Raw genomic sequence first — 25,586 nt, forward strand, 5'->3', positions numbered from 1 at the left:
CTAAAGGAGCTTACATTCTCCTTGGTGTGTGTGTGTGTGTGTGTGTGTGTGTGTGTGTTGCAAGAGGGAGAGCTTTCAAATATACCTTCCTTCTTCCACTCTTTCCCCTCTCCACTTCATCTTTTGCAAAACCTGTATCACTAGCAAAATTAATCTTCCTTATTATAGAAACCTGGCCATGCACTTCTCTGCTGAAAAATCTCTGCTGAAAAACCTTCAATGGTCCTACTGAATACCTGATAAAAACCAAAAACATGTTTACCAGGCACAATCTGGACTACCCTACCTTTCTAGCCTTTTTCATTTTCCTCCTTCCACATATTCTAAGCTCTGAACAAACTGTACTTTACACTATTTGCTAAATACACTCCATATTTTCCTGTCTCCATATATTTGCTCACAGAGCTCCCTATGTCTGGAGTATTTTCCCTTCCACCTTTCTTTGTCGGGTGAATTCCCATTCATCCTTTAAAAATACAACTCAAGGGGAGGAGCCAAGATGGCAGAGCAGAAAGACACACATATGCTAGCTCTGAACCCACAGCCCATAAAATATCTGTAAAGAAGAACTCCCAACAAATTCTGGAGCAGCAGAAGCCACAGAACAACGGAGCAGAGGAGATTTCTGTTCCAGAGAGCCCTGAAAACCTGCAAAAGGTCCCTCATGCACCTGACCCAGAGCGGAGCCCAGCCCTGCCTTGGCCATGCAGCACCGAGAGGAGCAGATCCCAGCAGGCTTCAGGGAGAGAATCTCCAGTGGCCGTGCAGGTCCCTCCACCCACAGGCGCCAGGGGTGAGTGAGAGAGTCTTTTTGGCTCACTGAGAGGGGAGCGGAGTGTCTCCATAACTCAGGCCCCCTTGGGAAGCAGCAGCAGAGGCGGCAGCAGACTGGGGCTCCCAAAGCAGGCAGGAGCCTGGATCCATTGTTGAAGGTCTCTGCATAAACCCCCTGAGGGAACTGAGCCCCAAGTGGCGGCCCTGCCCCCACCTGAGCACCTGAACTTAATCTCACACTGAATAGCAGCCCTGCCCCCACCCAAAGCCCTGAGGCTGGGAAGCAGCATTTGAATCTCAGACCCCAATTGCTGGCTGGGCAGATCTGGAGGCGAGGTGGGGGTGGAAAGAAAACTCAGAAGTCAAGTCACTGGCTGGGAAAATGCCCAGAAAAGGGAAAAAAAATAAGACTATAGAAGGTTACTTCCTTGGTGAACAGATAATTCCTCCCTTCCTTTTGGATGAGGAAGAACAATGCTTACCATCAGGGAAAGACACAGAAGTCAAGGCTTTTGTATCCCACACATCCAAAATAAATATACCATGGGCTCAGGCCATGGAAGAGCTCAAAAAGGATTTTGAAAATCAAGTAAGAGAGGTGGAGGAAAAACTGGGAAGAGAAATGAGAGAGATGCAAGAAAAGCATGAAAAGCAGGTCAACACCTTGCTAAAGGAGACCCAAAAAAATGCTGAAGAAAATAACACCTTGAAAAATAGGCTAACTCAGCTGGCAAAAGAGGTACAAAAAGCCAATGAGAAGAAGAATGCTTTCAAAAGCAGAATTAGCCAAATGGAAAAGGAGATTCAAAAGCTCACTGAAGAAAATAGTTCTTTCAAAATTAGAATGGAACAGATGGAGGCTAATGACTTTGTGAGAAACCAAGAAATCACAAAACAAAACCAAAAGAATGAAAAAATGGAAGATAATGTAAAATATCTCATCGGAAAAACAACTGACCTGGAAAATAGATCCAGGAGAGACAATTTAAAAATTATGGGCCTACCTGAAAGCCATGATGAGAAAAAGAGCCTAGACATCATCTTTCATGAAATTATCAAGGAAAACTGCCCTGATATTCTAGAACTAGAGGGCAAAATAAGTATTCAAGGAATCCACCAATCACCTCCTGAAAGAGATCCAAAAAGAGAAACTCCTAGGAACATTGTGGCCAAATTCCAGAGTTCCCTGGTCAAGGGGAAAATATTGCAAGCAGCTAGAAAGAAACAATTCAAGTATTGTGGAAATACAATCAGGATAACACAAGATCTAGCAGCTTCTACATTAAGGGACTGAAGGGCATGGAATAGGATATTCCAGAAGTCAAAGGAACTAGGACTAAAAGCAAGAATCACCTACCCAGCAAAACTGAGTATAATACTTCAGGGGAAAAAATGGTCTTTCAATGAAATTGGGGACTTTCAAGCATTCTTGATAAAAAGACCGGAGCTGAAAAGAAAATTTGACTTTCAAACACAAGAATGAAGAGAAGCATGAAAAGGTAAACAGCAAAGAGAAGTCATAAGGGACTTATAAAAGTTGAACTGTTTACATCCCTACATGGAAAAACAATATTAGTAACTCTTGAAACTATTCAGTATCTGGGTAGTGGGTGGGATTACACACACACACACATACACGCACACACACAGAGACAGAGAGCACAGAGTGAATTGAATAGGATGGGATCATATCTCAAAAATTAAGTGGTGAGAGAGAAATATATTGGGAGGAGAAAGGGAAAAATGGAATGGGGAAAATTATCTCTCATAAAAGAGGCAAGCAAAAGACTTTTTAGTGGCGGGAAAAAGAAGGGAGGTGAGAGAAAAACATGAAGTTTACTCTCATCACATTCCACTAAAGGAAGGAATAAAATGCACACTCATTTTGGTATGAAAACCTATCTTACAATACAGGAAAGTGGGGGAGAAGGGGATAAGCAGGGTGGGGGGGATGATGGAAGGGAGGGCAATGGGAGGAGGGAGCAATTTGAAGTCAACACTCTTGGGGAGGGACAGGATCAAAACAGAAAATAGAAGCAATGGGGGCAGGATAGGATGGAGGGAAATATAGTTAGTCTTACAGAACATGACTATTAAGGAAGTCACTTGCAAAACTACACAGATATAGCCTATATTGAATTGCTTGCCTTCCAAAGGGAATGGGTGGGGAGGGAGGGATGAAGAGAAGTTGCAACTCAAAGTTTTAGGATCAACTGTCGAGTATTGTTCTCGCTACTAGGAAATAAGAAATACAGGTAAAGGGGTATAGAAAGTTATCTGGCCCTACAGGACAAAAGAGAAGTTGGGAATAAGGGAAAGGAGGGATGATAGAAGAGAGGGCAGATTGGTGATAGGGGCAATTAGAATGCTCGGTGTTTTGGGGGGAGGGGAGGGGACAAATGGGGAGAAAATTTGGAACCCAAAATTTTGTGAAAATGAATGTTAAAAGTTAAATAAATTAATAATAAATAAATAAATAAATAAAGATGCAACTCGAATGCCACCTGTTCAATAAAACTTTGCCTGAACCAAATTAGTAACCAGCTTTACTCAGTCTTCACATAGCATTTTGTTCTGTACCTCTGTAATGCACTCACATATTGTTTATTACAGTTATCTATTTATGTCCATAGCAGACCATGACAATATCTTATTTTAACTTTGTATCCCCCTTAGCACCTAGCGTAGTACTCTGTACAATCTAACTGACAAGCCTTGAATTAAAGCTTTGTTACAAACTTGGATAAGATCACAATACAGTGGCAAGGGCACTGGAGTCGGAGAGAAGACCTGGATATGAACTCCAATTGAGCTACTATTTGGACAACTTTAGGAAAGTTACACAACTTATCTTGATGTCAGTTTCCTCATACGAAATGTATTAGATGATTCCATCTAGGATCCAGTGATATCAAAGGGTTCTTTCCATTGTTCATAATTGAACAACGTAATTCAATTTCTAGCAATCTTTGTTACAAGGGAAGGCATTCTGGGAAGGGGAGGGTAGAGCTATATTTGGAAATGAAGGTGACATAAAAAGTAAAAATATAAAAAAAACTATGCAACTAAAACTTTTCTAGCAACCAAAACAATGGTCTCATCAGTTTCATATTAGGAGTGACTCAGCAAAACCAAAAGGCATGATGGAATTATAATTTAGTTGTTTTTCACTCAACTCCATTAAAAGACATTTGCATTGACTGAAGTTATATTCATACTGTGTCCATATCAGAGTCACTGATTAGATTCTGACTTGACCTTGCTAATATAAATGCATCATGAAGATGTCAGGACGCCAGCAAAGGTCAGGAGAAATGAACCATCTCACCCATTCATGTCTTGTAAGCCTGCTATCACCAGTACCCATCATAAGCTCAATACAGAGCTGAACCTCAATTCAACATGCAATTATTAATTGTTCACCACATAGAAGTCACTCTGCTAGGTGCAGGGAATACTAAGAAAAACTAAAAGTCCTTGCCTTTGATTAGACAAACTAACTCAGTACAATACAGGACAAAGAATGCTCACACAAAAGGGCAGAGAAGTAGGACAAAGGAGAAGAAAGAAGGAAAGGCAGGGAGAAAAGGGAAGAGAAGGAGAGAAGAGGAGAGAAAGTGAGCAAAGCAGGAAGGGAGGGGGAATGAAGAAAAGGGAGGCAGAAAAAAGGTGAGGGTGGACACAAGAGCACAAAGGGAGGGAGTGCAAGAGAATCAAATGCTTTTAGAGGACTCTAATATTAGCTAGGGACTTGTTTATAGTTTGTTGCTAAGGAAAACTTTAGGCTTTGGAAAATGAATCAGATCGCTACACCACAGTGACAGCTGCTGTTCAGACTTGATATCCATACAGGCTTATCTTCAAACTGGTTACCACTTTCCATTTTCAATCTGCTGTCAGATAGCCAAAGTAATCCCTTTACAATCAAATAAGCCCACTGGTTTTTGTAATGTTCATAAGAACTATGAAATTTGTGCAACAGACATTAGAGAAAAGATTTCAGTCACAGGCTCATTCAAAGAGAAACTCAGATTCTCTCATCCTGGGTTATAAACTGAAAATAACAGGTCATCCTACAACCCAGACCTACCCTCTGAACTTAATAGTAACTGCATCCAAAGGAAGAAACAGCTAGTTAAACAATTCAGTGTAGAGACTGAGGAGAGCCAAGGTGTGAGTTAGTCCTTAGTCTTCCACTACCTCATTCACTATGAGACCTTGAAAAAATTATTTCCCTTTTCTTGGTCTCACTTTTTCAAATCTGTAAAATAGGAAGAACAGTACCTGCCTCTCTTCACCTCAAATAAAAGGTATGAATAAATATAGATGTGAGAGTACTTTAAATGCTTCCTAATTCAAGGTAGTATCTGTTAAAAATAACAGAAGTGTTCTAAAAGTTTTAACCCTGAGTTATATTGTCTATTCAACAGAGTAAATCATCAGGATTCCCATGAGACTTGAAGTCAGTCAATTAATTTGATTCAACCTGATATGTTCATGAACACTGAAGAAGCTAAAAAGTCATCTTAAAATGTTGTACCATAATAATTTCAGTCCCAGTAGCCAGCAAAATGAATATAACTCTCACCAACACTAAGAATATAGGCTATAGTCACACAAATATAGATTCAGACCTCCTCTCTAATCCAAAATTTTATCTCACTCTTAGTGAGAATGAGACTTCTCTAATAAAAGCCCATGTGTCTGATACTTAGGAAATAAAACATTCTCCCTCCTTCCACTGACCATATATCTTACCCTTCCTAGAGTTATAGCCTCTCCAAAGTCAGTTTTAAAGTCGCATTTTGCCAATCATCATGAGATTCAAATCAGATATTTTGAAAATAGACTCTCTATGCCTGCACTAGTTCACAGCAGGAGCTGTGATATGTCCTTTTATAGTGCAACAAAAGGCTGATTACAGGGAATGATGCAATTTCAAGGAAAGAATTAAGCAGCAGCACATGCTATTAGAGAGAAGAACAGGTTGCTTATGAAACATCTGATTTGTGTAGTGGGGGTTGAGGGAGTGGGAGGGGTAAATTCATGTTTGGGTGAAAAGAGAAAATAAATTGGCTTTATCTCACCAACAGCCATAATAAAATGTTTTATGAGCATGGGTTTTTCATTCCCAAGAAGGCAGGCCTTCTCAAGAGATATATTTGCAGTATTCTATACATGTAAGTCACATTTGATCCATTCAGCATAACACTCTTAGAATATCACTCATATCCTTAATGCTAGTGAGTTGGTCAATAGCATCATTGTGCAAATCACAGTTTAATGCTTCTATTCTATTCCAGAAAATACGTCTTATACATACACTATATATGTATGTATGCACATGTGTCTTTTATATGTTTTTCTACACCAATGTGTTCTGTCTGCCTTAGAAAATGTGAGTGCCTATTGAGTAGGTAGCATTCAACCCAGAGCTACACGAAATGAGACACTCAACAGAGGTTTTTGTGAAAAGGGAAATGAGGAGGCTAATATTAACAGAAATGTTAACTCAATTACATCAAAAGAGAGTCCATCTAGTTTTCTCACTTTCAGACTCTAAATTCTATTTTTGTACTCACCTCATTTGCAACTCCAAGTCTTACAACTAGAACATTTCCTCACTCCTCACCTCCCCCGTGGTTGATTTCCCACAATCAAAAAAGTCCTAAAACCTTCACAAAGACTTTCTGGCTTTTTCTATCTTCCACCTGTCCCTCTCTATCCCATCTTCTCTCCCTTCAAAATGCAATTCACTAAAAAAATGATAGAATACAGACATGGAATTATCAGATATGATCAACGTGTTGATTTGTTTTAACTGTTAAACTCTATTACAAGGGAAGTATATTTTTTATTATAAAGGAAGGCTCTTCACTTTATTATAAGGGCAGTCTTCTCTTGGGGTGAATAGAGTTGTTGGAAAGTGATGAGATGTTTTTAATAAGCATCAATAAATATTTTTAAAAAATAAAATGTAACTCAAAATTCTTTTCAGGGATATTTACCAACTCTATTCACATTTTGTCCTACATCTTTTCAGGACATAACTAGTCATATAGACTACAATAATTTGTACTCACTTTACTTTCATCTTTTAAAAGATGATTTCTTTGTGCCCTCCACACACACTAATTGTCTATGTCTACTCCTTATAATTGTCTGAAATGGAGAAATGAAACTAGACTTAATCGTTTTAAATTTTTTCACCATTACCTCTTGATTTCAATTTCAGTGAATGAATCTCTTAAGAATTATAAGAGTGTATCAAAGGATATGAACAGGCAGTTTTCAGAGGAAGAAATTAAACCTATCTATAGTCATATGAAAAAATGCTCTAGATCACTATTGATTAGAGAGATGCAAATCAAAACAACTCTGAGGTACCACATCACACCTATCAGATTGGCTAACATGACAGAACAGGAAGATGACAAATGTTGGAGAAGATGTGGGAGAGTTGGAACACTAATTCGTTGGTGGTGGAACTATGAGCTGATCCAACCATTCTGGAGAGTAATTTGGAACTATGCCCAAAGGCCTACAAAAATTGTGCATACCCTTTGACCCAGCAATATCACTTCTAGGACTGTAACCCAAAGAGATCATAAAAATGGGAAAGGGTCCCACATGTACAAAAATATTTGTAGCAGCTCTCTTTGTGGTGGTCAAAAACTGGAAATCAAGGGGATGCCCATCAACTGGGGAATGGCTGAATAAATTGTGGTATATGAATGCAATGGTATACTATTGTGCTATAAGAAATGATGAATGGGAAGACTTCAGAGAGGCCTGAAAGGATTTATATGAATTGATGCTGAGCGAAAGGAGCAGAACCAGGAGAACTTTGCACACAGCAACAACCACAGTGTGTGAGGAATTTTCCTGGTAGACTTAGTCCTTCACAGCAAAGCAAGGACCTAAAAAATTCCCAATGGACTTTTGAGGCAAAATGCCTTCCACATCCAGAGAAAGAACTATGGAACTGGATCGCAGAATGAAGCAGACCATTTTCTTTTGTATTATGTTTTGTTTTGTTTTATGGTTTCTCCCATTCATTTTAATTCTTCTATTCAACATGACTAAGGTGAAAATGTATTTAATAGGAATGTATGTGTAGAACCTATGTAAGATTGCATGCTGTCTTGGGGAGGGAGTGGGGAAGGAGGGGAAAAAAATCTAAGACATATGGAAGTGATTGTAGAACACTAAACACAAATAAAATAATTTTAAAAAAGAATTATGAGTGTGAATTACAGGAGTGAAAATTAAATACACTTTCATAACTTTTATATTTTAAAATTCTGCCTCATCTTTACTTACATTTCATGTAAATTTTTTTATAGTGTCATAGTTTTCTGTTTGAACAACTCTTAATCCAAGAGTAAGAGAGCTAGAGAAAGTGCATCGGAGTAATTACAGAATAGAAATGGCAGCCAAAAAGCTTGTATATTTTCTTTTTGCATTGAATGTATTTATTAAACAGCAATTTATATAAATTCATATTGAAAGTATCTATACTGTGATACTGTCTTTTTAACATAAAGTTACAAAATGAAAAAAAAAGATGATTCCTTTATGCTACATTTCTCTAGCTAGACTGTAAACTTCTTGGGGGTAAAGGATCACATCTTCTTGATTAATTTTCCAGTTCATCCACCTCTGCTATCCCCATCTTTGATAGGCAGCACCTTGCATAGTATATAGCCCACCAGAGGTGCCAACACATTCTGACCCTACACTCCTACAGCTACTCTCCTAATACGCTCTTCCCCTTACCTCTCACCCCTAAAATGCACTTACAAACCATTCATGTCTTGGTTTAATGTTGTTATTCTAAAATCTCCATATTGTGTGTATGTATCTATATCTATATGTGTGTGTGTGTGTGTGTGTGTGTACTTTGATTAATGTTAGTGTTAGACTATTATTTCCCAAAAAGCAGAAAACGGTCTTATTTATTATTCTCTATAGTAACTGCTAGTTTCAACTTTCTTCCCTTTCTAATCTCAACTCTACAGTTAATCAGTTCAATATCATACTGTTCTTTACTCTTGACTCCTTACCCTACTTCTGCTCTTGTGTGGCCAAACCCAAACCTAGATAACTCCCACAGTTCTACCTCCTCCACTCCTACTCTTTTGCTGCTGGAATCTTGCTAACTAGGTTCACTACAAATTTATGTTATCTAATTTCAAATGAGACTTCACAACAGCAATGAAATAATTTCATTTTTCCTTAACTAATTCTCCAGTGTCCTTTCCACAGCCCACTATTCCAAATCTTTTCAACTCTCAAGTCTCCCACACTACTCCATCACCGTCTCTCATCTGAGGAACTCAGCTCACACATTCATGAGGAAGTAGAGCCATTCCCCCTGAGCTTCCATTTCTCTACATTTCAAACCCCAGATATCATTTGCTATTCTCTCCTTCTGTATTACAAACCCTGCTGAAGAAGTAATCCCCTCTCCTCTCCAAGACCAATATCTTTATACTGCCTCTTAGTCCCACTCCTACCAGCCTTCTCCAACAGACTGCTTCCTTAATCCCCATTCTCTCTACTCTTTAACTTCTATCTACTTGTTCCTTCCCTGCAGGCTTACAAACATGTTTCGGTCTTAATAGATTCCAGCACCCACATCCAAGATATATTGTCTTTCCTCCCTTTTACAGACAAAATCTTAGAAAACGAACTATCTTCCTTCCACCCCTCAATCATTTCTCAACCCTTTGAAAACTAGCTTCCAACCTCATTCAACCAAAGTGCTTCAGAAAGCTAAAATCTGCTCTCCCCAAAGTCAGTGATCATAATTTAACTGCCAGAGGTGATGGTCCTTCCTCCATCCTCATCTTTCCTGACCTCTGGAGCACCTGACACCCTCTTAAAATACCCTCTTTTCCTAGATACTTTCTCCTTTCTAACTTCATGGCACTATTTTTTTCTGGTTCACCTAATACCTGTCTGAACATTTTTTTCTCATTCTCCTTTTTTTGGATCTTCATCTATATCACACTCTCTGAATGTTATCCCAAGGCTCTGTCCTGGACCACTTCCTTTTTTTTCTCTGTATTGCTTCATTAGGTGACTTAATTGGCTTCCATGGAACTAATTATCATCCCAATGTAACTTCCCTGTTTCCTAAGCTCCAATCCCACATCATGAAATACCTATTGGAAATTTCAAACTGGATGTCAAACTATGTCCAAAACTGAACTGATTCTTATTCCAAACCTTCCATTTTCTTAGGAAAGTTTGTTAAGGGCATCATCATTCTTCTAGTCACCCAGATTCAGAACGCTGGTCACCCAGAATCATCTCTCTGACTCATACCAATTGCTAAACCATGTTTCTGTCTGAACATCTCTCCCAATCATCTATACTGAGACAGCCACCACCCTCACTCAGGCCATTATCATTTCTCACCTGGACTACACGAGCCCTCCAATTGGTCTCCCTGCTTTAAGTCTCTCTCTTTTCTAATCCATCCTCCACATGGCTCTGCCTCCTTCAAAACTCAAATCTCACCTTCCATGACAGGTTTTTTCTGATTCCCACACTTCTCCTCAACTGCTAGTGTCTCTTGCCTTAGATCTCCTTCCCTTCACACTGTATATCTCTTGTATTTATATCATTTATTTTTGTAGGTACCTCCCCTACAAGCTCCTTGAGATCAGGATCATGTTTTTTCCTTTTTATGTATTCCCAGTACTTAACACAGGACTTGTACATAATAAATGCTTAATAAATGCTTGTTGAGAAGGAGGAGGCCCTTCCTGATCCTTGTTAGCTTCTGGTTCCTCCTCCCTTCCTCCCATGGAAAATTCCCTTGACACTTATGTGTGCATATGCTGCCTTCTTCAGTAGAATTTTAACTCTTACAAGGCAGAAACTCTCAGGTTTTGGTTCTCTATCTCCAGTTATGGGCATAGCACCATAAACATGTAACTGACTGATACAAGCAGGCACTTCATGTATGATGTATACTCTGACTCCTCCTTCTTTTCAAGAATAAGCACAATGAGGAAGCTAACCTTAATGTTAATTCTATTAGTACAGTAGAGTTTTTTAAATGGAAGGAGAAATTCCATCTGGGAGTTTTTTTCCTTGTATAGGAATATCATTATTGTACTTAACAAGTTTTCACCTGTATCTAAATTACATCTGGGCTACTATTAGGTATATATTACATGTCCAACACTGGTTTATTAATATTTCTTTGGTGACAAACCAATACACAAGAAGAAATTATGGTTTCTGATATGTGCTTAAGGAGAAAATGAGCCTTCTTCATTCAATATGTTATCAATGAAAGAAATGACTGGTAGGAAGAAAATATTTATTTCTTAGCTCTATATCACACCTCCTTTTGTCCCCTCTACCATGCAAAACTCTCATTCATTTCTAGTTTCAGAGATCAATTAAAAATAAAACAGAATGAAAATATCCAAAATAACCATCTTTCTCACTGATTAAAACCAGAGTTGCTATTCTTTCACAATGAAAACCGTCTTTTGGAAACTGAAGATGGTAAAATCCAAATGTAAGTAGTTAGAGTAACACTTTTTATTTACTATGAGAGAAATAATTAGTAGGGGCTCTGGGGTTCATCAGAACTCGCTTTGTGCCTCCAAGCAGAATTACATACTCCTGGGCAAGTAGAAAACTCTTTTTCCTCCATGACCTATTCTAAGGGATCTGAATGCTCACATGCAAAAAATTCTTAGTGTCTACACTAAACCTTTCCTACTAGAATCATGTCTCCCAAGCTCCACCTCCAGTGGAAAAGTCAAATAGCTCATCAGCTTACGCTGATTAGTACAACACTTTAAGTCATGAGGTACTTTCATATCCAGTATTTTATTTGATATTCATGACAGTCTGGTGAGGTAGACAGGGCAGGTATTATTATCTCTATCTTACAGATAAGGACATAAGGCTCAGAGAGTTTAAATAATTTAACCAAGGTCACATGGCTCTTAAGTGATATAAGCCAGGCGAGGACTAGGATCTTTGACTTTTAACTTTTCTGTCTGTTATAGTATGCTGCCTCTTATCCTACCATGTCTTCCTCTAGACATATCTTTTTTGGATGGAATGATCAAAACTTTCCCTTAATGTTTTTATTCTGTAACTCTTCTATTTTAATGTAGCCCTTTAAATTTATTCCCAGTTTGCTATGTGATCCTGAAAAATCACAACATCTTTGTACTTCTGGTTTTTAATAAATAACAACAGGTAAAAGATTCCCTTCCATTTCATTGGCTCACAGTATCAATGAAATAACAGTACATACAGAACACAGCACTTTTGATATGTCGAGATCTTCTCCTTCCATCCCTCCCATGCCCACAAAGCCACCCTGAGGTCAAAGATAAACACTGGAACATATGGAATCATTCAACACAAATCATCCTAAGGATGGACAAGAAATATCATGTCCCACTTCTTTATCAATTGCCTCAAACCAATATTTAATAGATGAAAATAAAAACTGTCACCCACCGCCTCCTCTCTCTGGCTTCTGTGGAGGAGTCTGTCCCAGTAGTTGAGAGCACATTGGCAGCTGTAACCCCATTGGCAGTGCTAGGGGCGGGGCGATTGGTGATCACACACAGCGGGGTGCTAGAGGACACACTGTCTGCAGCTTTTTCCACAGATGGATCTGCATGGATCTTGTAAGGAGTTCTGAAACCAAAGAAGATGCAACACAGAGCACACTTAGGCATCTCCCCCAACAGACCCCTGACAGAGGGTAGAATCAAGTCAGATTTAATAGCAAAACCTTCCTGCTTCTCTTTAATTCTGAGCTTTTTAAGTTTAAAAAGCTTATCTGCTTGGGAAAACTAACACTGTGCTCATTCGCAGCCACCTCCCCACCCACCACTCAAGAGACTGCATTTAATGAAATTCCTCACCTGAGATAAAAACCATTAGCTAAGGCACAGCCAAGACACTGACTGACATGGGCAACAGTATTTTGCAGGATTCCTTGCTGCCATCTGGATCCCACACATGCATACACAAGCTGGTTCTGGCCACGCATGAAAAGGACACTGAAGTCACTTACAATTCCTGTCTCCATCTACCCCTCAATCAATGGGAAAGGGAGTCTTCATGGAAGTCTTGAGCCAAGATATGATGGTGAGCTTCTTGTATTATCCATATATAAATATTCTGAATATTTAGTAAATCCTTAGCATATTTAATTCTATCTCTCCTAGCTCCTGCTTTGTATTTGAGCCATTTACTTTGCTGCTTGCATGCATGTTAGCATAATATATTTCTGACAAAAAAGAAAATCAGAGGGCAAATAATTATTGGTTCAAAATGGGATTCTAGTAGGATTCTATGTGCGACTTTAACTACAGATTTTATATCTACAAGATGTATAATTAAAGTCATTTGCATGAGAACAGGATCTTTGTTTCTTAAAGGGATTGGCTCCAACTACAGGTTCTCCTCCCAGAAAGCTATTATTCGTGATATCACAGCTTGTTGCTAGGGTAACAAAAATCCAAAATTGAAAACCACACTTATCAGAGAAGCAATCAGGATATAAAAACTCCTAAATACCTGATATCTACCATAAACTTAATCCAGTGAAAATTTGCAAGTGATCTGTCATGGTCAAATACATGACACTGGCAGAATAAGCTTCAAAGCAAAAATTCAGATTAAAAAAAATTGAATACATCTCTAGATCCACCCCAATGATTCAACAAGCATTTATTATGCAACTATTACACATCAAGTACGGTACTAGGTGTTGGGGCTACAAAGACAAACAATAGAAAAGTCCTCACTCTCAAGCAATTTACATTCTACCAGGGGAGACAACATATTACACAAAATAAATACAAGGCAAATTTTGGGAGAGGACAGTAGCAGCTGCTGGGATCAAGAAAGGCAGAAAACTAGATGCAACTCTATACTCTCAGAGATGCCACACAAACGGCAGGTAGCATGAGTCAGTCAGAACAGAAGTGATTGAAGACAATATTGTAAGATCTACATGAGAAGTGAGTCCACAAGAACTAGAACACTAAGTCCATGTTTTATTTTTCCTAACATATATTTGACCAGACCCAGTTGTTCTTCCTGACCTTTATCTTCTAAGGCATCACTGTCATTTTTGCAAACAATAAATTGGGCACTAAGGTAATAACACACTCTACACAGTGGTACTGCTGATAAGAATGTGAGGAAAAGCTTCCCCACGATTAGAATTGTCCAAAGTAGAATAGGTTCCCTAATAAGGAAGTGGGACCCCATCAATGGAGGTCCTCAAGTGGAGGATGGATTCCTACTTAACACGCAGGTCATGCAAGATCAACTTTGAAGTCCCTTTTAATTCAAAGATTCTATTATTCTGTGACATCATTATCAGCACAATTTTAAAAATCAGATATGAAAAATAACTGAACCCAAAGATGCTGCTTAGGTTTATATTAAATGTATGAAATACGTACTAAATGTAAACAATAGATGCTTCTAAGGCAACGAGGTGCCTTAACTAGATGGTAGAGCGTTGGGCCTGGAGCCAAGAAGACTTGGAGCCAAATCTCCCTCAGACACTCGCTAGCTAAGTGGCCCCAACTGTAAAATCTGCCTCCTAGGGTTGTTGTGAGGATAAAATGAAAAAATGTGTACAAAACACTCAGCACAGTCCCAGGAATATAGCAGACACAATAAAATGAGAGCTTCCTTCTCTTCCGATTCAAATCATTCCTCTGTTGTATTCCTAGTATTGCTATAAGCATAAAACTAAATACAAGAGGTAGAACTGCTAAAAGTAGTATCTACAGAAATGGTAGAGAGTTTTCTCCTTAATATTGAAGTTTTAAAAAACACTAGAAGGAACTAAGGACAATAATTTTACACAAAATAATTATAATTTTACTTTGAAATAAAATCTTTCACCCTACTATGTTTTCTTTGCCTTATGGATTAAAAAAAAAAAGTACTCTAGCAATTGACAAAGTTTGGTCCTTTGAAGTATTCTTAAATTCCAGCTCTTCTTGTGTTAAAAATTATTATTCTTTTTCAAAAGCACATAGATTTTGTACAAGTAAGGGTGGGAGGGGGGTGGGGGAGTACAATATCAAATGTCTAGGACCCCAGGTTAGAAGTCAAGGATCTGGATTCTAGCCCCAGCTCCCAAAATCTGACCTTGCTCAAGTCCTGTGACCTCTCTGACCTTCAATGTTCTGATTTGTCAGATGGGCAGGAGAATAGCTACCCTGACTCTCTCCAGAGGCTCAAATCAATGTCATATCACAGGATCAGCTCTAGGTTTCTAAGCAGTAAAAGACCTTCGAGATCCTGAGCCCAAGTCCTATCAGATGAGAAAAGAGAGGCACACAAGTGAAGGGCCTTGCCCACAGCCATCAGAGGTTGGAGTCTTGCCTTTAAGGCCTTGGTCTTCTTGCCTTTAAGGCCGGTATTTCTGTTCACCCCACCATAACAGAAATAAGGCGATGATCACTCCTGATATTAATAATCATTAGTGATAACATGGCTTTACTAATAGTAGCAGCAATTGATAACAGAGACCTGTCTAAAATGACCATCCCCTACATTAGGGAAAGAAACCTCCTGGTGACTTGGTAGGTGTCAAGTACAGCATAACAAGAAAGTACCGAACTGGAAGCTGTGAGACCCAGGTCCTGGTCAAAAACTATAGATTAAGAGACAAAGGGTCCTCAGAAATCAGAGTCCAGCCGTCTCATTTTACAAGTGAAGAAACTGAGGCCCACAAAGGTGAGGGGATTTGCCCAAGATCTTTACACAGTAACTAGCACAGTTAGGATTTGAACTCAGACCTAAAAATTCTAAATTCAATGCTCTTTCTTTTTTTCTTTTTTGGAGGGGGGGGAGAGGAAGAATCGGGGTTAAGTGACTTGCCCAAGGTCACACAGCTAGTAAGTATCTGAGGCTAGATTTGAATTCAGGTCCTCCTAACTCCAGGTTAAGTCCACCGTGCTGCCCCTAACTCATTGCTCTTTCGACTTCACCACACTGCCTCATCTTCTGGTTCTGCTAATACCTAGCAGTGAGTCTCCATATCCTCAACTACAAAATATATAGATTGATTGTTCAATTATCTTACAACCTAACACCCTATGATCTAAGAACCATTTTTAGTATTGCCCCAACGTTAGAGTTATTACTATCATCATTTTCTGTTTTCTTTCAGTTATTTGTAAAACCTAGGCCCATTAAAAAGTAAGTAACTGCTATACTGAAGTAAAATCATCTCCATAACTAAAGTCATAAATATCACAGCCCTAAAAGCAACTGCTTGAACTCCTTTCTTTCTTTGGAAAGGAGGAGGCCTAAACATCTTGGAGCATTTCAGAGGGTTGGTTAGTTCTGCTCAACTGCTTCCCCTTCCTTTTTTATTCTATTACAAGGGATGACTATTATTAGGGGGAGAGAGGAAAGATACATTGGAAAATGTAGGCAACCTAAAAATCAAAAAGTATCCATAAAAATGTACTCTTTTTTTTCAGTCACGGCTGAACTTTCACACAGCTATCTTTACAGCCACACCTTTGGACTTACCTACAAGTCAAGAAGAGAATATCTTGGAATAAACTTCGAATGAATGATGACATCCCCCTTCCCACATTATCTAGCAAGTCACTGTCCATCTGCATCTAGCAAGCAGAAGGCTTTCAACTAGAGGCTGCCTTTTAGAATAAGGCGCCACTTTTCATCCTGACTAGGTTCACATTCTATTTTCTATAAAGATAGAAGAAAAAATATTCCAACTTTTATAAATCTGCAAAAAATTCATACCTTGCAAATGGGGTATGCAAATCATTTTAACATTTGATTTAACACATGCTAGGGTAACCCTGAATTCCATTCATAACTGACCAAAGAATCCAGTGTAGAAGCCAATGGTGTTAATTAAATATGTATCCTGAGTATTATATATGTTGCAATGCACTGTAAAAGTGTATCTAGCTTTGTAGGTAATTTCCATCAAGTTTGAGGCCTAAGTACAATTTCTGTCTGGGTATCAACAACAAAAACTTGTTGAACCTAATGTAAATGGCTCCAGTAAACCTTACCTGCCATGGTGAACAGATGCAGTAGTATTTGCACTGATTGGTGTAGGGCAGGAAGAGGCAGGTTGCCACTGGCTGCCTCGAGAGGTAGATGAACCAATGGTAGTGGGTGAGGTAGCAGGAGATGAATTGCGATTGGCTGAAATGTAGGGACTGGTGGGGTCACTACTTCTACCAAATGAAGCACTGCAAAACAGCATACAGGGTCACTTTGTCACTTCCCTTTAGGTCATGTAGTGCACACAACAATTCCCAGTCCCATCTCCCCACTCAGGCTGTGCGCTTTACACAAACATGAGCTGGCCTACAGAGGGTAAGGCAACGAAGAAGTGATCCCCCTAGTGTTAGGGGGATGTGGCAGGTCAGTTTCCACTGAAGAATATAAGAATACATGCAGCAATGAGAAGACAAGGAATGTTAAGACTAGGAAAATAGGAGACATGGCTAGGGGAGTGTAGGTAAGAAAAAGAAGATTATTATATTCAAAGAGACACCTATCCTATTAGACCCAAAGGCAAAAAATACTCCTTTCCTAAATGCTCATATGAAACTGAAGTGACAGGAGAGGGAAAATATGCTGGGCAATAGGAGAGAAGATAGATAACGTGGGACACTGGAAGTAGGAGGCACAGCCAATACAGAGACCAGGAAAGGAAAAGGAAATGATCATTTTAAAAGAGGCCAAGCCTATTAGAGCCCAGGCTAAGAAATAGTGCTTTCCAAAGAGCTTGATGGAAATCCAGTTAGCACTGCAGAAAGCCCACACGACAGAAGAAAATGTGGGAAGTTTCCATAAAACAAACTAAGAACGAAGACTATTAAAGGACTGACAGATTGAAAAAGGAAAGCCCAAGGCACAGGGAATTGGGATAATTTAGCAGTAAAGAAGTGTTGTTGAGAGGACTTCAGCACATCTTAGCCTAAGATGCAATAAACAAAGTAAAGTTCACTTCTGTTTTCACTAAATACAGGAGTCAGCTCAAACTGCAGAGTTAGGTATTTAGAAGAACCCACAGGAGTTGTACAGACATTGGGCTTTGTTAAGAAAGCAGTGGAAGCCTCCTCTAAAGAAAGGGGAAGACAGGTGTTTTTCTCTGTGGTATGAATGCAATCCTGAGTGCAGGGAGGAAAAAAACTACAGGTTTGTTTTCCAAGGTCTCCTCATTAGCCCCAGGATGACTCGAATTGTGACCCAATTTTTCCTTTCAAATCATGGCACGACACATATAGTCCTGATTGAAAATCATATCATATAAAGAAAAAAACATGGGCTTGTGCATGGGCTTGTGAGTTGGGAGATTAGTGCTACAATTCTACCTTCGCTGCTCTGTAACCTAGAACAAGTCATAATTTGGGGGGGCCTTGTTTATAAAATTGAGGAGAATACTATTTTCCTATTTATCTTAGAACCAGGTTTGAAGACAAATGAAATCACAAAGAAAGTACTTTGAGTTCTTAGAACTAGAAAAGCTATAAAAATTCAATTTCTGGTGAATCTTGAACACATTTTCTTTCAAAATGCTCATTAATAAGTATGCTCTCCAACCTGATCTGACAAAGCCTTTCTCCCTGCTGCTCACAAGAGCTGTGCCAAAGAAATTTATTGCATCTGTCAAACCAAATGGCATCCATTTAACCTGTTCAGAAAGAGATGGGCTCAAAAAAATCAACATCCCATCAGGAAATAATACCAGACCCACTTACCAAGGCAACGAACTTCATTGCTGCCATTTAATGTTAAAAGATATTGACTTATGGCATATCAAACAAGGTGCACCAAGCCCTTGACCTATCCAATATGTCTGACTAGCTTTCTCATTCTCCCCTATCCTGCTGCACCTGGCTGGCTGAATGTACACAACTGAAAATCAAAGATAATTTTGCATCAGAATAAAATAATTTCTTGTATTTAGCTGTGTGTGTCTTCTTTCATAGCATGTATGTGCAAAACTGAAAACCATTAAAAGGCTACAGAGGTTATTTATTTCATAAGCTTATAATTCTAATGCCATGCTCAAACATTTATCAGCTGGTGGTGCCTCTCACTCCCTATTAGACAGTAGTAATGAGTGAGAGATAGAGTGGAAATGCTTCCTATCAAACAGAAATATGGTCTGATCCAGCCTGGGTAAGCTGCTCATACAAAGTCTCTCTTTCCAAGCTGAGACAACCATCAGTCAACTAATGCATCAGACTACGATGGCTACAGTACAAAATAGGAGTGGCAGATAAAGGGAGGAGGAAATCTCTAAGAGACTGGAAAAGGAATGCAAAGTGGGCAACGAGGAGAGAAGGAATCTTCCAAATCAACAATTCTCAAGGTCCAAAACAGAGTGCTAGACAAGCAATTCTGCCAAAGAGGCTCTTCACTGACTGACCAATAATAAACAAAGTAACTATGGAAAAGGGACTGTAAAAACAGGAAGAAAAAGGAAAAACCTGTATTCCCTAAACTTGAGCATCTTTTAATGTCTGAAGTTATCAAACAATTTATTTAGAAAACTCAGGCACCTAATCAACTGGCCTACTTCTAAAAGTATCTTTTTTAATTAAAAAAACAAAGCACACATATAGGCAACTTAGATGAGGCCTTCCCTTCCTCTATAAGTTTTAGAAATAGGAATGATTCAGATTTAGGGTCAGTTCTTACAACATCCTCTGTTTTAGGATTCTATGGAGGTCATGGGATAGCGATGAGGAAAAGGAGATGAGGACATGGGAAAGAAGGCAAAGAAGAAAAATTAAGATCTGTGGCAAAGACTTAATTTAATTCAATGAATGTTAACTGCTTTTAATTTAGATTAACCAAAATATCCCAAGAAAGCTAAAAAATCCTGCATTTTAGTGACTCATGCAGCTAGCACTCTTCTCTCTGTAGGGCAGAGATGACAAATGTACAGCCCACAGGCTGCATGCAGCCCACAACACTCCCGAGTGTGGTCTGGCTCAGATTAAAATGTAATTGGAAAATATGAGCAAAATAAAATTTTAAAAACTACAGAGATAATACTACATTTTAACACTAAGTCATTGTGCAGCCAGCAGAGATCCTCCTGTAGGGTTCAGAGACCACTTCCATTTGAGTCAGATGATATGCTGTGGGTAATCACTGGGAATTCTTCCTCAAGATATTTACCTTTTCAAGTAGGTTGACACATAGGTGGAAGGAGCACCAGTCTGAGAAGTTTCGTTTCCCTTTGTTTCATCCCTCCAAAGCTGCCGAGTATAAGAGCCACTCCGCACCAGATTAACAGCTGATTCTCTGTAGAGGCAAAAGAGGAAAAAAACAAACCAAAGAAACAAAACAAAACACTGAGTCTGGGAAAATTTTCAGGGCCCTTGAACCCCTACTCCTATGCTGCCGCAGACTTCTAATTATTATGTATTATGCATTATGCAATACAAACTAGGAGGGAGCAGTAAGAATGGGCCATGACTAAAGGCAAGAAAACAGCAATGAGGCAGCTAGGTGGTAAAGCAGATGGTGCCATGGGCCTAGAGTCAGGAAGATCTGAGTTCAAATCCAGGGTCAGACACTTAACTAGCTGTGTGGTCCTAGGCTAGTCACCTAACCTCTGCCAGTCTCAGTTTCCTCAACTGTAAAATGAGGATAATAATACCTACTTGTTGTTTTGAGGATCAAACAACATGCATAAAGTGCTTGGCACAGTACCTGACATACAGCAGGTGCTTCGTAAATGTTTGCTCCCTTCCCCATTTCAATTACCTCTCTCCTGGCTAAATAAATGTGCTTTCATCAGTCTTTTGGCTGATTATCTACTCCCAAGAACTAAATCCCTGAGAACAGAACTCTGAAGGCTTCCTGTCTATTCCCACAAGAAGCCTTTCCTCATCCCCCTCAATGTCAGCCCCTTCCCTCAGGGACCACCTTCCATTTAGCCTCTAGACATCTTGTCTGAACTGAGTTGCCTTCATGCTGTTTCTCTGGTTACCATGGGAGCTCCTTAATGGCAGGGACTATTTTTGCCTTTCTTTTTGTATACATACTCAGTGCTCAGCACAGTGCCAGGCATGGAATAAACTATAATAAACTCCTGTTGACTTGAATTGATATGACTTATAGTAAGGTGAACAAATAGGGAAATGACAGGTTGAGAGGAAGAGGTATTTCTGGGGAAGTCTGTGCCCAGGGAGACCCTGTCAGCTGACAGAGAAGCCCTGTGGACAAAGGCAGTATATTTTTGGCCTCTGAATTCAGCAGTTTCTGGTTTCACAACCCTTCTCTATGTGATGATGATGATGAGGATAACGAAAGCAACAGCAATGACAAAAGCTACATTCAGAGAGTACGTTAAGGTTTGATCCTTACCACAGCCATAGGAGTTGGGTACCATCATGAGCCCCATTTTACAGATGAAGAAAATGAGTCAGAGGTTCAATGGCGTACCTAGGCCTAGCATTCTATGCACTACATCACCTAGCTGCCTAAGTAATGAAGAAGACCCAAGTTCCAATCTGGACTCAAACACTTACTAGTCATCTGACCCTGGGCAACTTACTTAACCTCTGCCTGACTCAGTTGCCTCATCTGTAAAATGGGGGTCATAACAGCACTTACCCACCATAGCTACTGTGAGGATCAAAAGAGATAATATCTGTAAAGTGCTCAGCATAGCTCCTGGAACATAGCTGGTCCTACATAAATGCTGCTGTATTCATGTTCTGCTGGCCCAGCACTCTGTATACCTAAGACAGGGGGTAAGCACGTGGACTGCAAGCTTTACAGTCATGAGATACTTGGCTAGCCAGGTGAGGATCCAAAACCATTTTTTTAGTTAGGTTTTTGAAAATCATGCAACCTAAATAAAATAATTCCACCAGATAAGATTTTGCTCTGGGCTATAGTACCTCAGGTTCAATATGACTGAATAATCAGTTAACACTAATCATTAATTAATCATGATAATTCTGAATTTTGTTGATTCTTGGACTGACTGATCCAAATGCAGAGTTGTGAATATGCTACAAAAACCTTAAAACTCCAGGTTAATGCTAAAAGTAAGTAACAAATCCATTTAAAGACCCTAGTTAAATCCTGTATTCTGGGGTAAGCAGTGCCCTAGTTCTACCCCCTCATCAACCAAGAGATGTTGTGATACAAACAAAAGGTAAAAATTTCATTAGATACTCTGAGAAAGAGGAGTTTGAAATTCAAAACCACTCATTACTCTGTGACAATTCAAAGCCTACATGTAAACAGCCACCCTTTACTACTTTTTTGTTTTAAATTAATGGTTTCTAACCCACTGAACTTATAACCATCTGAAGACTCCTTATAAGAACATATTTATCTAAGACAGAAATTAGGCCTAAATCCATATGACTCAGCAAGTGACTCACTGGCCTAGGGGTGGGGGTGGATTTCTAGTCCTGGCTCTGCCATATAATTGCTAGGTTACCTGGAGGAAGTTCAGCTGCTTCTATACCTTAGATTCTTCATCCACAAAATGGAATAATCATTAGATCCTTCCAGCTCCAAAGCTAACTTCTAAAATGACCTACCTTCCTTCAAAGCTTAATTCATATACTAACTTATGTATGGTGTTTCCCGATTCCTCAACTGCTAATAACTCCATCAACTCTGAAATTACCTCATTTTTACTCTTTATATACTCATATGTGCATGTACTGGTTCCCCATAATAGAACTTAAGCTCCTTGAGGCTAAGAACTCTTTCTTTTTGTGCTTTATCTCCAGTGCCTGGTACAAGGTGGGTGTTTAATAAATGCTTGGTATTTGATTGATTACTATGATCTACGAAGCTTCCCTATCCTACATTGATATTACCTTTACTCTAAAGTATCCCATTGCTTACTTATATAATCTGTATCAAGCTATCTTAACTTCATTACTTGGCCAGTCCATATTTACAAGATGGTTGCATTCCAGAAATTGATTTGTAAGTTGGCTGTTTAGATGGGTAAGTTGAAGGGCAATGCATTTTTCCACTGGGGAAAAAAATTACGATTAATAGTGTTTAGATTCCCAGATAAAATATTACATATAGTGGTTGGATTCCCAGGGCAGTTCATAGACGTCCATTTCATCCATAATATGGCTGAATTTCTGCATTTTAGAAATATGGGATCATGCCATATAGAGGTGAAGAAAATTAGGAGAAAGAAGAATCTTTTGCTCCACTCCTGCCCCTAATCCTTGCCCCTTTCCTTGGTAGGAGGCTGGCTCTAGAAAAATGCTGAAGTAGGAAACCTTATCTTTTAGACATTCCACACTCTACTCTCAGCTCCTAAAGCCCCACTAATGAGATCCTCAGGACCTTTATACTTTTCTAGGCACCTCCCTCTATCTCCCTCTCTACTCTAACCACCAAAGTGCTCCATACTAAAACATTACAAACTTTCCCCAATCAAAATTCTGACACTTTCACCTAGGTACTACCCACCAATTAGCTGTTGCTTATCATTCCTGTTCACTATACTCAGTGCTAGAGGTTCAAATACAAATATGGCAGGCTGGATTAATGCTTACTAATACATTAACCCTCTGAGAAGTACCTGTAGAAAAGGATGCATATTAGAATTTCAGGCAGTATGACAAAACTTTGTTAGAAGATTTAGAAAGTCTGGAGCAAAATTTTTTTAGGGATTTTGTTTTTGAGTGATGGAGGGATAAAGTTTCAGTGGATAAGCTAACACTATACCCAGAAATTTGACATCTACTAGAGTCCAGGCCACTCTTCTGCCTTTCTCAAGAAATTCAGTTTCTTGATCAGTTTTTATCCCTATGCCAACCCCAAACCTTTTCTATTCTCTTCTGACTCCCTATGTACTATCTCCTACTTTACTGGGAAAAACAGGGAATACTCCCTGAGTTTCCTCTTCACCCTTAATCTACCCCTGAAAATGCTTCCTTATCATCCTCCACTGTCTCCTCCTTCACTACAAACTCTGATGAAGAGATGATCCTTCACTTTGCCAGTGTCAATCCCCTCTATTTATGTCTTTGATCTCATCCATTCTATTCTCTCCTAAAAACTTATCCTTCCCATGATTACCTCTTTCATTCTTAATCTCTCCATTTTTACTGGCTTTTCCAGTGCTCTAATCTCCTTAAAAAAACAAAAACAAAACAAACAAACAAAAATCCTTCACTTGATTGCCATCTCCTCAAGCTATTGTGTGCTATATATTGTGTGCTTCTTCCTTCCATAACCAAACTCCTAGAAAGTATCATCTATACTATCTGTTTGCACTTTTTGAACATCCACTCACTTCTCAAACCCTCAACTCTTAACACTTGGTGTCTCTCCAAAGTTACCAAGAACTTCAAAGCAGCTCTATGTGATCTCATCATTTCCCGTGTGCTCAATTATCACTGGCATGAAGAAGACTCTCAAGTCAACACATCTAGCCATAATTCCTCTCCTTCACTTCTAGTGCTACATCTCTAACTACATACAAACATATCCAATTAGATGTTCTGTAAGCCTGTTAAACTAAAAAATTTCCAAAGATGAAGTACTTGTCTTACCCTCTAAACTGTTACCCTCTTTCCAACCTTCCCATTTCTGTTGGGGGCATTGCCAATCCTTCCGGGTATGTAGGCTTCACCACGTCAGGGTCATTCTTGATTCCTTCCTCTCCCTCAGACCCCACATTCAATCAGTTGCCAAGTCTTGTCAATTTCACCTCCCTCCCGTCTCTCTGGTTCATTACTTTCTCTCTGCTTGCACAGCCACTACCTGACATCAGACTCTCGTCACCTATCGTTGGGACAACCGACCCACCTTCCTCATTGTTGTCCCTGCTTCCAATATCCTTCTCTTCAATCCATTCTCTACAAAGTTACCAAAATGATTTTTCAAAGGAAAAGATCTGATCATATTACTGTCCTGCTCAAAAATCTTCAATGATTGTTTTGCCTCCAGAATAAAATGTAAATTTCAAAACCTGGCACTTAAAAACCACCCAAATTTGCATGCCACCCTCCTTTCTAGACTTATTTCATGTCATTCCTTCTTAGTGTTTACTATGTCCCAGCCTAAGTAGTTCTCCAAACTTGGTATTCCCTCTTTCATCTCCATGCCTGCACACAGGTTGTCTCCCATACCTAGAATAAACTCCTTTTTCACCTCCACACTTTATTAGGAAGTTCTTTGTATTACAACCTAAAATATGCTTCCCAGGAACTTTCATTGGTCCTACTTCTTTCTGCATATCTTCAGAGTAGGAGAAAACTGAACAAATAGGCAGACATTACAGTAGGAAAATACTGTGTCAATACAGGAAGAAAAAAACACCTATCCTACCTTATCTTACAGTACTTGCCAACTTGGCTCTGGTCAGGCCAGTTGAACCTCTGAGCCCATAAAGGTGCCATGTTTGTGGAAGACTCCTGCTATTTTCCCTGCCCCAATGCCCATACCTCAAACTCTGCCTCCTTTCCCCAACCACTTCCACACACAGTGCTCTTCCTCCTGGTCTAGGAACTTACCTGTCTTTGCCAGTCACTGTGGTGCTTAATCACATACTTTCTGTTTCTTTTAAAATATTTTATTTTATTTTCCAGTTACACATGAAGACATTTTTCATTCATTTTTTAGAATTTTGAGTTCTAAATTCTCTCCTTCCCTCACCACCCTTCTCACTGAGAAGGCAAACAATTTGATTTGGGTGATATATGAATTGCATGCTTTCTTACAACAATTATCTATGTTATGTATGTTAATCTTGTATCCCCTGTAAGCCCCTC

General features: G+C 39.2%; 1 protein-coding gene across 9 annotated transcripts in view; it reads right to left on the reverse strand.

Moving 5' to 3' along the window:
- The window catches only part of PPP1R12B (protein phosphatase 1 regulatory subunit 12B), a 262,789-nt gene that overhangs the window by 129,905 nt on the left and 107,298 nt on the right, over positions 1-25,586 (reverse strand). For 5 of the 9 annotated variants that reach the window (XM_072648185.1, XM_072648186.1, XM_072648184.1 and 2 more), the window contains exons 12-14: positions 19,990-20,115; positions 16,857-17,039; positions 12,280-12,462 (exon numbers count right to left, since the gene is read on the reverse strand). In XM_072648185.1, coding sequence (XP_072504286.1) covers positions 12,280-12,462; positions 16,857-17,039; positions 19,990-20,115 — 492 coding nt within the window. The remainder of the gene's footprint in view (positions 1-12,279; positions 12,463-16,856; positions 17,040-19,989; positions 20,116-25,586) is intronic. The other 4 variants (XM_072648190.1, XM_072648188.1, XM_072648193.1 and 1 more) reach the window with 2 other exon arrangements.

Source organism: Notamacropus eugenii, chromosome 2, assembly GCF_028372415.1.
Source record: "Notamacropus eugenii isolate mMacEug1 chromosome 2, mMacEug1.pri_v2, whole genome shotgun sequence".
Lineage (NCBI taxonomy): Eukaryota > Metazoa > Chordata > Mammalia > Diprotodontia > Macropodidae > Notamacropus > Notamacropus eugenii.